General features: G+C 45.3%; 1 protein-coding gene across 1 annotated transcript; it reads left to right on the top strand.

Moving 5' to 3' along the window:
- Window positions 1–8,223: 8,223 nt before the first annotated feature.
- Window positions 8,224–12,505, top strand: Gfra4 (GDNF family receptor alpha 4). Its single transcript, XM_076848984.2, has 6 exons — window positions 8,224–8,278; window positions 10,759–11,104; window positions 11,209–11,318; window positions 11,412–11,546; window positions 12,183–12,274; window positions 12,425–12,505. Exons 1-6 carry the CDS (start codon window positions 8,224–8,226, stop codon window positions 12,503–12,505), a joined length of 819 nt encoding a protein of 272 aa, XP_076705099.2.
- Window positions 12,506–13,465: the final 960 nt, after the last annotated feature.

Here is a 13,465-nt window from a genome sequence, read left to right on the forward strand (position 1 = left end):
GAGGCTCCAGGAGGTTGTGTGGAAGCTTTAGAATATTATTTTTTAAATATTTATTATTTTTTAGTAGTAGGTGGACACAATATCTTTATTTTATTTTTATGTGGGACTGAGGATCAGACTCAGTGCTTCATGTGTGACAGGTGAGTACCCTACCATTGAGCCACAACTCCAGCCCCTTAGAATATGACTCGTGGGTTTACAACTCAATAGGGAAAGAAAGTAAAGGATGTAGGACCTTGCCCTAAGTGAAAATTTTTTTTCATTAACTTCTTTAAAATGTGAAAATCTGTCTTTCAGTTCAACTCTTGAAATGAGAAGGGCAAATCAATGGTGCTATTGTGTAGCCAATTAATCTGCCACCTCTTTTTCTGCCATAGATTGCCTTCTCTTAACACATCAACTTTATGGACCTGGTGCAGTTCTTCATGACTTTTCTTCAGGTAATTTCCTTCATATAAATCATACCTGTCCTTTTGATTAAGTCCTTAACTGCATAATCAGCTGTTAGCTCATAAATGATAAAGGAATAGCCAGATGCGGTGGCACTCACCTATAATCCCAGCTTGAGACAAGAAGATTGCAAGTCAAATCAATTTGGTAATTTAGTGAAACCCTTTCTCAAAATTTAAAAGTGTGAAGGGCTGGGATAGAGCTCAGTGCTAGAGCACCCCTGGGTTCAATCCCTAGTCCTATAAAAATTAAAATTAAAAAGATAAGATAATAATTCTGTTTCCCAACAGACCAAAACTACTTTATATGTATCCTGAAAATTGCATATCAGTTACATTAATGTAAACTCAGTCTAAGTTGACAAAAGGGAAATATTTGATTTGCAGGTTCTGGCTTGGGGAGGCAGCTTTGTATGTACCCTATACTAAATTACAGATAATCTGAATCTTGGGAAGAATTTTGCACTAAATGTTAATAATGGTACTGATGTGAGCTACATATATGCTTCCTCTTGGTTTAAGAGATAATTATTCCAGTAATTAATTATGCAGTTTTGAAGCTAAATGATTTTTTTTAGTCCCTGGGATTTTCTCTTTTATTTTCATAGTACTTCTTATTTTAATTTTATTTTTCTGGAAATACTATTTAGAGACAATTGAAAAAGATGAAAATGTGCTGCCATGCTTTAAAAAAAGTTAACAGCAGCCTGCCTCACACCTTCCCACTCCCTTCTCCCCCAATTTAAATTGTTCTGGCTGTGTTTTACCTCTCTCCAGTTATCTCTTGATGTCCTCTGGAAGATGAGGGTTTACTCTTACGTTGCCCCATCCAGCAACTCCCCCCACCCAGCAACACAAATGGGAATAATTTCCCACTTCAGTCCCAGCCTAAATGTCTTTATTTTTATCCTTACAATTTGATTAAGAATTTGATTACTGGGATTGGGGTTGTGGCTCAGCGGTAGAGCACTTGCCTCACATGTGTGAGGCTCTGGGTTCAATCCTCAGCACCACATAAAAATAAATAAACAAAATAAAAGTATTGTGTCCATTTACAACTGAAAAAAAAGTTAAAAAAAAGAACTTAATCCCTAAATTTTAGATTGGGAATAATTTCCCACTTAAGCTATTTTCAAATAAAAATTTAAGGTATTCTGCCACAGAATTAAAAGAATATCAGAGACAGGTACAGTGACATACACCTATAATCCCAGCTATTGGGAGGCTGAAGCAGGAAGATCATAAGTTTGAGGCCAGACTCAGCAACTTAGTGAGACCCTGTCCCATGTTTTTAATAAAGGGCTGTTAATGTAGCTCAGGACTAGAGTGCCCTAGGTTTAATCTCTAATACTGGAGGAAAAGAAAAAAAGCATGTATTATTATAAAACACATTCCTCTCAATAAATTAGAAAAAAAAGAAGTGCTCATTAAACCTAAAGAAAGTAGGGGAGCAGGGAGTAGCAGTGCAAGCCTGTAATCCCAGTGACTTGGGAGATTGAGGTAGGATGATAGCAAGTACAAGGTCAGCCTGGGCAATTTAGTGAGACCCTGAGCAACTTAGGAAGACCCTGCTTCAAAATAGAAAAACAAAAAAGGTTGGGCACGTATTTCATTGTAAAAGTGCTTCTGAGTGCAATCCCCTAGTGCGAAAAAAAAAAAAAATTGAAAAAAAAAAAAAGAAGAAGGAAGTGTGGAATGTAAATAAGTATAGAAATCAATGATCTAAGAACAAAAGTCCAGTAGACTGGATGAAAAGGACCATAACTTAGTTTTTTTTTTTTTTCTTTTTTGGTACCAGGGATTGCACCCAGCAGCACTTAACCACTGAGCCATATCCCCAGCCTTTTTTTTTTTTCTTTAATTTCTGGATGGTCTTGCTAAATTGTTGAGGCTAGCCTTGAATTTGGAACCTCCTGCCTCAGCCTCAGAAGTTCTGGGATTATAGGCATGTGCCACAGTGCCCAATCGCTAAATTGGATATTTGAAAAGAATAATATTATAAATACCAATGTTGGAAATAAAAAAGGGAGGATTACTCCAAATCCTACACTTTCCCCTCAGAACTAAGTATTTAATAAACAACTGCATGTGAATAAATTTGAGAATATAAAAGATGGAACAGAAACATTTATAAAAAGGACTATTTACAACTTAACAAAACTGACCCAGAAGAAATAGAAAACCTGAATAATCCACATTTATTTTAAAAAACAATTCATAGTTTAAATTTTCCCACAATGAAAACTATAGGCCTTGTGGCTTCATTGGTAACATAGCCTTTTAAGAAAGAAATAATATCTGGGCTGGGGATATAGCTCAGTTGGTAGAGAGCTTTCCTTACATGCACAAGGCCCTGGGTTCAATCCCTAACACCACAAAAAAGAAAGGAAGAAAGAAAGAAAGAATATCAATATAAGTAACTCTCGAGAAAGGATAAAGAAGGAGAGACTGTGATTTGTGTTACGATCTTAGCACAATCAGACAAGAGTATCATAAGAAAGAAATTTACAAGTTACTCTTACTTAAGAATGAAGAAACAAAATCTGTCAATAATAAAAAAATGCTAATAAATCATGACCCTGTGGGTTTATGTAGAAATGGCAAGGTTGATTTAGCATCAGACAGGCAATCAGTATAATTCACATTAATTGCATAAAGGAGGAGAATAATAATGATCATCTTCATTGCTGAGGGAAACATTTAATAAAAAGTTAATATCTCTTCATTTAAAAACCCCAGAAAACTAGGAATAGAAAGAAACTTCTTTAAATCTGATGAAGGATCTATAGAAAGTCAGCAGCAAACTGCATTCTTAATGAGAATGAGACAGATATCTGCTATCACTTCTATTCCACATAGAATGGAGGTTCTAACCACTACCAAAATACACACAAAAAAGTAAGTAAGTACATAAATAAATAAAGGTTGAAAAGGATAAACATCATCATTATTCATGGCATGATTGTATTCCTAAAATTTCTAAAGAATCTATAGATAAAATATTAAAACTAATGAGATAGGGTAGAGATAGGGTAGGGGGGAAATAGGTATGGAGGAAGGACTCCTGCAGACAGCCTGGGATCTGCCTCAGTCCCAGGAATCCTGCCACTATCTGATCGGGCAAAACCTGATTGGTCATAAAGACCAATCTTTATGACCAAAAGATGGCCTTGCTCTCCAAGCCAGCTCCCACTGGTTTCATACACAGGCACACCAGAAGAACCTCCTGGCCAAACTTGACCTTTCTGCTCATTTCGACTGATTACCATGTGTTGTCATCCACCCCTTAGCTGCATGATTTGATGCTAATGAAGTTGGGTAAGATTCCATGAAGAGCCTCCCGGAAAAGTTTATCCATACTGAACCCCTGCTTCTGAATATTCATTCCCTTAAACATTATAAACCACATCCCACCTAAGAGGCAGCTCAGCTCCTAGAGTGTGTATCTTTTGCTTTCAAACAACCTCTTCCTCTGCTACTAAAACTTAAAGTGTCCTGAAATTCCTTTCTGTGACCATGGTCAAGAGCCTGGAGAGTTCAAATGAAGGTTTCCTCTGCTCTAAAGAGAGACCCTGAGACCCCTAGCCAGTGACACTAATAAGTGAATTTAGTAAAGTCACTAGGCACAAAAGCAACGTAGCTCTCTTCTGGGACTTATCATAAGGGTGATGCTGACACGAGAACCACACAATTGTATTTCCCACAGCAAACCATCAGGTGGCCACCTCGAGGACCCTTTGTACCATGAAAGCAGAAATCTCTTCCTGTATGATGCTGGGAGCTGATGGTCTTGAGTCAAGACTCATCCACATCCTGATGGACCCACTCTGCCTGATGTGAGCTGACGAGATTGAAAAAAGAGACCTACTGACAAGATCCAGCTCGCCCTCTTGATAAGTTTCACTTGAAATACGTTATTTGTACTTCATTTGCTAATGCATTTTTTCTCCAGAGTGCCGGAGACCAAGCATTTTCTATAACCTTAATTAGCTTCTGTAAGCTGACTCTCCACCAGAAGCATGGTCATGGCCCTCCAGTCTTGAAGAATTGAATAAAGACATTCAGTATTTCTAAAGAAAACAGTATTTCCATTTCTATAGTTCACCAGCAAAAATAAAATTCCCATGTTTTTGTTCCTTCAATAAATAAAATTATTTAAAATTACAATGTATCTAGACCAAAAAAAAATTGGGGGTGGGGATAAAAGAGTCCACTGTGCCTCCCCAAAAGTGGACATTTTATGAAGCTACAATGATCATTATGGCACTGGCACAAAATCAGATTGGCCAGTGGAATACCAGGCATAACCAAGGAAACAGATAAAGTTTAAAAGTCTCCGATTTGTGCTGTGTGTGGTGGGACACAGCTATAATCCCAGATATTTGAGAGACTAAAAGCAGGAGAATCGCAAGTTCAAGACCAGCCTGGACAACTAGACAAGACCCTTTCTCAAAACCAAAAGGACTGAGGATGTAGCTCAGCAGTAGAGGGCTTGACGAGCATGCAGGAGGCCCTGGTTTTGATACCCAGTCAAACACACAGACACAAAGTAGAGAGAATAAAAAAACATGATTAATATATACCTGCCTCCCCTTTTGGCCTTCAGGAAAAGGTATTCAAACTTCCTGGGACTCAAGCCACAAAGGACCCTAGGGGAGACCAAACTCAGTGCTCTTGACTATTTCTTAAGAGTACCCAGGACCACTGCTTCCACTCTTCCCACCAAATGGAGACTTCTGGAAGAGCCAGATGGGTTGAAAGAGGGCAGTGGGAGGAGAAATCCATGTCTGAGGGGAGAGGCACATCTGAAGCCTGGGGATCCCCTGGGTCAGGGTGGAGAACTTGAGGACTGAGACTTGGGAGAGCAGAGCTGGCACCAGGCAGAGAGCATAGAGGTACAGAAGTGGTTGCAAGACAGAGGGAGCCTTGGCAACCTAGAGCTGAGCAGAGGTGCTGAGGGGCAGTGGACTTGAAGCTGGGGGGCACTGGCCCAACTCAACTACGACTTACTGTCTTTGGCCACCCACCTGCCAGGTGCTCATGTCTGCCCCTGGGGTGGGTGTCCTTCCTCTGACACTCCAGTGTGCAGTCATCTCTCACCCCCTCAACCCCCATCTTGAGTCCTCTACTCGAAAAAAGGGGAGTGTTCACACCTCTAAGTGGTGGTGGCCACCTACAGAGGTAGAAGAGGTGGCTGCCCTGTGTAGTCCCACCTTGGTCTTGAGTGTCCTTTCCTCATCTACTCTCCCCTTCCATGGGCCAGAAAGCAAATAGATTTTGTAGAATGAAACACAACCCACTGCACCAGCATGATGGATTGCACTACGCTTCAGGGGCCATGATCATCAGCTGCAGAAAGCCTACTGTAGCTTCCCAATTCATGAAGCAGATTACAGACAGCAAATTACCATAGCAGACCACAGATAGATGCGTTACCATGACCAGGGTGGACAGGCTGACTGCGGTTCTTAGAATATACACTGAATACTTGGGTTTCCTTTTTTTGGTTTGTTTGCTGTTGTTTTCAGTGCAAGGGATGAAACCCAGGCCTTGCACATGCTAGGCAAGTGCTTTACCACTAAGCTATATCCTCAGTCCTCGAATGCTTCTGTTTTAAAGATTAATAGAAACAACAAAAATCATGGAGAGAAATACTCCTATGTGGTCCTAAAGAGGGTCTTCTGACTTCAGGTGAAAGAAATCTAATTCAAACGAGCTTTGGGGAAAGAGACACCTATGGGCTCACATCACAGATATTATCAGCTTCCACATCCTCTCGCTCTGCATCTTGACTTTGCTTCTCTCTAAGTTGGACTCTTACTCAGGTTCTCCTCAAGATGTCCCTGGTAACTTCAGGCTTCCTTTTCTCCAACCCAATGCAAAGATGACACCTTTGATAGTCCCAGAATTAACTGATTAGTCCAGCTTGGGTTACACATTCATTCATGAACCAATCACTATTGCTGTAATTTACTGTAGGGCCTGGGGTCATGGAGGATTGAGGTGACCAAGGCAGTACAGCCACAAAGATTGAGACTGGAAAAGGAGTGGTTTCCACAAAAGAAGAGACAGACTTTATCACCAAAAGGAAGAATGCATGCCAGACAAAAAATGTCTCTTGTGTGAAGTATTTGCTTCTAGGATGACCTTCAAGAGATTCCCTCACTGATTCCCCATTAATCCTCCAACTTCATCGTCCCCCAAGCAAAAGCCATACCCAGTTGTCCAACAGGGACTTGGACCTATGCAAAACACAAAGATGAAGAGGGGGCTCCCAACAGATGTCAGTGTCAGCTTGCTTTGTAAAAATGTATCCATGCCAAACATAGATTTGTACGCTTTATAGAATGATAATAGCAATGACAGCCTGCTGTCAATGCAGGAGGCTAAGGCAGGAGGATCTCAAGTTCAAGGTCAGCCTGGGTAACTTAGTGAAACCCTATCTCAAAATGAAAAATACATTATATATAAAAGGGAGGAGATATAGCTCAGTCATAGAATTCTTGCCTAGCACATGAGGGGCCCTACTACTGTAAAAAATAAAATAAATAATATGTTATAGGAGAATGTCAGAGAAAATTTGTAGGTTTTTATCTTGTCTGTGTTCTCTCTTTCATAATTTTTTAACTCACTGGGAGTTAAACTCTCTCTAGGAGATTAACACTCTCTTTACTCTCAAATAATCTCTTCCAAGAAGAAAGAATTGTTCATGGGCTCTTCTAATAAGGAATTTCATTCTGACCTGCACCTTTTTAGCTGAATTCTACTGTATTTGCCTTAAAACCCATTTTATCACATTGTCCCAGAGGTGGAACACCTATAAAAACTTATATTGAGCAACAAATATGCTACTTTTGGTAAATTTGAAATAATATTTGAGTATTTGAATAAGATTTGAAAATTTGGGACGATGGGTTAGAAGTCAAGACAGAAGATGTGATTTCTTTTTTTGTGTGTTTTTAAAATCACAATGTTGAAATTTTTAATATCAACATTTATTGATAAAATAACTTTTTGGTTAGTCAAAACAATGTTGCCTCATACAGATCAGAAGAAAACATTAAATAAACATTCTACAAAGCATGCCTTTTGAAGACCAGGGTTCTTCAAAAGCATCAAGGATAGTATTAAGGGAAGACCCAGAAACTCCTTCAGATGGGAGGAGACTAAGGAGAGACCACAACTAAATGCCATGTGGGAAACTAGATTGGATCTTGGAACAGAAAAAGAACTTTAGTGGGAAAATCAGGGGCTTCAAAATGGTCTATGATTTAACAGTATTGTACCAATGGTAATTTCCTAGTTCTAACAGTTGTACTATGATTATGTAAGATGGTGAGATTATGGGAAGCTCTGTGAAAGTTATAAAGAGAGAGCTAACATTTTCGTAAATTTTATACAAGTCTAAAATTACTTAACAAAAGGTCAACAATAAAAGTATAAAGAAAAGGGGGAAAGTTAGGAGGTTTCTTAAAGTTAAGTTTAGCAAAGTCTCCTTGGGTTGTGTGGGTGTTGCTTTGAGGGTACAGGGGCACTAGTGCAATGGGTCTGTCATATTCAGGTGTTAGATTTCATGACTCTGGATACACCTGAAGAGGCAGCCTGGGGTGGGGACAGAGAGGGCGGAGGATCATTCCCTCTGCAAAGGCTCCTCCCAAAGGGAGCAGAGTGCATGTGTCAGAGCACACATCTGCGTGTCTGCTGCTTTTCTGCTTAGGGGCACTGTCCAGCTGGGACTCTGCCTGGAGCGGTCCTTCTCTGTTCATGGTCAAGCATGGCACACTGCTTGGGGCCTGTGTTGCTGCTGCTGCTCCTGCTACTACTACTGGGTGAGCACCTGTCTCCTCCCTTGGGTCCTGAGCCCTGGCCTTCTGTCCTGCTTCTCAGAGGCAGTTCTGATGGGTGAGAGAAAGATTCCAGGAAAAGCAGGAACACACAAAGGGGAGCCAGAGAAAAGCCTAGCAGTGTGCCCTGCTACGCATGCTATGTACACAATCTTTGGGCCTAGCTGAAACACCCACCTCCTAAATCCCATCTTGGTACCTCTGCCCCAGGTGCTTTCCTTGCCTATTGCCTCCCCTCCCCCAGCTGTCTTTCTGCCCCAGCCCAGTGCTCCGTTCCTAGTCTTGGAGATTCACACCAGCTCATTGCCCGGCATCTTCAGTGTCTCACTGCCTTTCATCTGCTGCACCCTCTAACTACCCCTTCTCCACACAAAGCAGGGGTGACTTTCTGGGGCTTGGTGTGGTATGAAGAATGGGGTCTGGTAGAGGTTTAAGGCACAGGATATCTTGAAGCTGAGGTGTGCTGTTTTGAGAGTGGAGAGGATGCAAGGGTGCTCCCAGAAAGGTAAGCAAAGGACAGGTGGTTACAAGACCTCAGGTGGCACTAGGTGCTGTTGTGCATGGCTGAGGGCTGGGCATGTACCCAGCAAAGCAGGAGAGCAGGCTGCTCTGGGCCTCTGGGCCTCTGGGTGGGGCAGGGGAGAGGGCTCTCTCCCATCTGCCCCCTGCACTAGTGTACTTATTCCAAGCCTTTAGAGTCTGTCCTTCAAGCCAAAGCCACAGCAAGAATCACCATGATCCAAGCCATCCAATCCACAATCTAAGAAGAAAGAGGTGGCAAGTGCCAGAGAGTGGCCCTGCTCCCAGCCCTGAGTCAGCATGCCCCTGCCCAGCAAGTCACACATAGCAAGACAGATGAGGGGCCAGGTTAGGCCCTTTATATTCAGACTGGGGAATGGTTTCAGCAAAGGGCTGGGAAAGGGGAAAGAGTCAGCTTGGTTTCAATGACTCAAGTCCTAGAATGGATCTGCCAAATCCTAACTTCAGGATACCATGGCTTGCCTGGATTCACAGGTGATGGATGGCACATGTGAGCACAGCTTGCTCTCTGTCTACTCCACCTGTGTGATTCTATTGTGGCAGAAGCCCTCTCTGCTTCAAGCAGGGTATCACCTGTTACCAGATCATACCTGCATGGAAACCCCTGATGACAAGCTCCTGTAGCTTGCCATCAGGGACTTCTCTGAAATCACACTCCGCAGCCAGGTCTAAGTGGTCTCTCCAGTGGCCTGAGCCTTTTCAGGGAATCCTTTTGCCTGGCTGGTGGAGAGGCTGGGGAAGCCAGAGTCCAGATTGGGCAGGATGAGTTAGACCCCCTGAGGGCACATCTGGAAGGACTAGGGAGGGATGACACCTTCTGCCACAGAGGACAGAAGGAGGTACAGTAGGTGGTTAGGAAAGAGGGAGAACTAGAAACCTATAGAACCAAAGAGTCTCCATGTGGGGAAAGAGTGGAAGAGGAAAGGTCTGGCCCTCTATTGTGCCAAAAAGAAAGGATGAGCGGCCACTGTCCTCAGTGTCATTTCGGATAAGTCACTATTAGCCAGGTCTTCGGGAAGCTTCACTGATTCCCCATTAGGGAGGGCCCGTGAGGGTGGGAAGCATCGAGTGAATTCATCTCTAGATAAGTGCTGCATTTACTTGTTGATTGATTGTTAAGTGAAGCTAGCCAATCCCTTAAAAACAAATGCCAAATGTCTTCTTTGATTTAAGGAGAGTAACTAAGAACAGAGTAGGGACGAAGAGCATGAGAAGAAGATTAACATTAAACAGGGATGAGAGGTGGGAGGGAAAGGGAGAGAGAAGGGAAATTGCATGTAAATGGAAGGAGACCCTCAGGGGTATACAAAATTACACACAAGAGGAAGTGAGGGGAAAGGAGGAAAAATATAAGGGGGAGAAATGAATTACAGTAGAGGGGGTAGAGAGAGAAGAGGGGAGGGGAGGGGGGAGGGGGGATAGTAGAGGATAGGAAAGGCAGCAGAATACAACAGACACCAGAATGGCAATATGTAAATCAATGGTTGTGCAACTGATGTGATTCTGCGATCTGTAATTGGGTTAAAAATGGGAGTTCATATCTCACTTGAATCAAAGTGTGAAATATGATATATCAAGAACTATGTAATGTTTTGAACAACCTACAATAAAAATTAATTTAAAAAAAAATAAGTGCTGCAGTTGTGGGTGCGGGGGTACCTGGAGAGTTATGGGCCTTAGCTTCTGCGGAGGGTGCGGACCAGCCTCCAGGCATCCCATCTATCCCTAACTTGTTGCAAAGGCTCGCAGAACCTGCCGCTACCCATTCCGTGAACGAGGTCCGGCCGGTACCAATCAGCTGAACTTTTGGTCATCTCTCTGTCCCCGCTTGGGTCTTGAGCATCCCACAAATTCCGGGGATGTGGCGGGGTGAAAAGAGTACGTAGGGTGCACAGAGAACTGAAGCTTGCCCCCACCTCCACCAGGGTCTGCAAGCTCCGCTGGGGGGAACCGCTGCGTGGACGCTGCAGAGGCGTGTACAGCCAACGCGCTGTGCCAGCGGCTGCGCACCAAGTACGTGGCTCAGTGTCTGGGTCAGGTAGCACACGGGAGCTGCCCCCGCTCCCGCTGCCACCGCGCCCTGCGCCGCTTCTTTTCCCTCGGTCCTCAGGCGCTCACCCATGCGCTGCTCTTCTGTCCATGTACGAGCCCCGCGTGCGCCGAGCGACGGCGCCAAACCTTCGTGCCCGCCTGCGCCTTCTCGGCGCTGGGCCATGAACCGCCCTCCTGCCTTTCAGCCTTGGACGCTTGCGAGAAGAGCCTGGTCTGCAGGTGCGCGGGGCGGGGCTGACTTGGGCTGGGTTGGGCGGGTCTCCTGGGCTGAGCAGGGCGGATCCTCTTGCCAGCTCACCTCCCTTCCGCCCCACCCCGCGCAGGCCCCGCCTCCTAGCCTTTCAGGCCTCCTGCGCGTGGACCCCCAGCTCCCAAGACGGTTGCCTGCGGGACCAGGGCCCCCGTTGCCTGCGCGCCTACGCGGGCCTGGTGGGTACGCATGGTTGGGATCCGGGCGTCGGCCGGGGCTCTCCAGAAGATGCCTCTGCCAGTATGGGCCGATGACCCCTCCTTTGGGATCCCCCAGGCACCGCGATCACCCCCAACTACGTGGACAACACGAGCGCGCGGGTGGCTCCCTGGTGCGACTGCAGAGCCAGCGGAAACCGGCATGAGGAGTGCGAAGCCTTCCGGGGGCTCTTTACAAGGAACCGCTGCTTGGGTGAGGGGCAGGGATGGCGCGAGAGCTCGGGTGACCGCCTGGCTGGCAGGGTCTCTTTTAGAGGAAGGAAACTGAGGCTTCTTGAGGCAGTCATTCAAGCACATTCTCTCCTCTGTTATCTGTCATCGTACCCCTGTGGGAAACGTGTCCCGCTGTCTCTGGAGACCAGGTCACAGAATCCTAGTAGTGTCAAGGCTGAGGTCCCTAAGGTCGGGAGGGGGCAAGAGTTAAAACAAGTTGCTCAGGGCCTGGGATTGACCAAGGGGAGACTTCTACTTCCAGCCCTTCTTATGTGCTACCTCCCTCCTCTGGTGAGCTCCTCTCATGGGGTCCTAATGTCCTAATGATCTGAGAGTTAGGGATCTTGAGTTTGAAACCCGACTCTGCCACTTTCTAGCTGAAAGTTTGTTAACTCCTGTAAGCCTTTTTATGTTAATCTGTAAAATGGGGGTATAATTGTCACCTCCTATCGGGATGGAGGACTAGAATAGTGAGTCACTCTGGGTACAGTTGTCCTTATTTTGTTATTCCTTAGCATGCACCTCCCATTTGTCCCAACATTCCTTGAAGATGTCAGGGGAACTTGCTGTGCTTGGGGTTCCCAACCAAGCCCACCCTGGACCCCTTCCTCCATAGATGGTGCCATACAATCCTTTGACAGCCAATGGCCCTCAATCCTGCAGGACCAGCTGGATTCCCACCACAACCCTGGGCAGCGCCTCTTACAGGTAGGTGCAGTCAGTTCCTGCACTGCCGCTTTCTGAGATTTCCTACCCAGACCTGCAGAGATGGAAGCCTGATTGGCTTGGGGACGGGGTGCAGGTAGAAAGCAGTGCCAGGCTCCTATTTCCAGTCCTCACTCTGCTCCAACTCCTAAGGTGTCCTTGGCCGACAGGCCCCTGGAAGGGAGCTCCTTGCAGTCCATACTCCCTGTTCTGGCTCTCCAGTCCTTGCTCTAAGTCAGCAGACCTTGGACCACAAGGTGACTACACATTACTGCCTGGAGTTCAGGACCATGTCTCTGGTTTATTGCCCCCTGAAAAGTGACTGGCTAGCCCTCCCACCTGCCCTTTGCCCATCTGGACACCTGTGTGCCCATGCCCTGGAGTGAGGGTTGGAGACTGGGGGCCTGCCAGCAAAAACCCTGGTTTTCTATCAATAGTCATCTTGGTTGTAGGTCCCTTTCTTCACAGACCTTGAGACAACTGGATTCTCTCACTGGGGAGGCACAGGGAGAGTCACCTTTGTAGAGGCCTCACTAGCATCCCAAGATTACCATCTGGACTCCTGGAACTCTAAGAAACTGTGTCAGCCTCCCAGGCAGGTAGCACCCTAAGGAATGCATGGAAATAGACTCCCTCTAGCACTGCAGCCTTTGAGGTCACCCTCCCAGTTAGGCAAAAACTGCATCCCAGAACTAATGTTGGCAGAGTGATTCCTGTCCATGATATGCTGGTTGGTGGGCACCCCCTGGAGTGAAAGAATCCAGTCCCTACCCTGCCCCTGCATTGAACTGGCACTTGGTCATCCATTTTCCCCCATGGTTTCCCCAGCACTAGGAATAGTACTGTGCTCAATAAACCCACATGCACTGAGACTGACATTGTTTTCATGTTGTTTGTGTCCTTGGGAGCATGGAGACCAGTTTGCTGTGGGGTGGGCCCCTCCTGTCCTATGTGACTTCAGATGTCCCCAGAACTTCTCTGGGCCCTATCAGGCTACCTACAGATGCTGAAATGAATTAACTCTCAGGCCCTATAGTCAGGGACTTTTTTGCTTTTGTCCCTTTTCTGCTAGTTTTCAGGTAAAGAAACTATATTTTCCAACTTCCCTCACATCTGGGGTGGCCAGATGATGCACTTAAACTAGTGTGACCCACAAATGCTACAAACAGTGTTAAACTGCAGTCCCGGGCTGGG

Source organism: Callospermophilus lateralis, chromosome 3, assembly GCF_048772815.1.
Source record: "Callospermophilus lateralis isolate mCalLat2 chromosome 3, mCalLat2.hap1, whole genome shotgun sequence".
Lineage (NCBI taxonomy): Eukaryota > Metazoa > Chordata > Mammalia > Rodentia > Sciuridae > Callospermophilus > Callospermophilus lateralis.

Excerpts from the sequence above, each read along its gene's own strand:
- Gfra4 (XM_076848984.2), top strand. The coding sequence starts at position 8,224 with ATGGCACACTGCTTGGGGCCTGTGTTGCTGCTGCTGCTCCTGCTACTA. Across the intron at positions 8,279-10,758 it reads GCTCCTGCTACTACTACTGG|GGTCTGCAAGCTCCGCTGGG; the intron begins GTGAGCACCTGT and ends CACCTCCACCAG. Across the intron at positions 12,275-12,424 it reads CTGGGCAGCGCCTCTTACAG|GTGTCCTTGGCCGACAGGCC; the intron begins GTAGGTGCAGTC and ends CCAACTCCTAAG.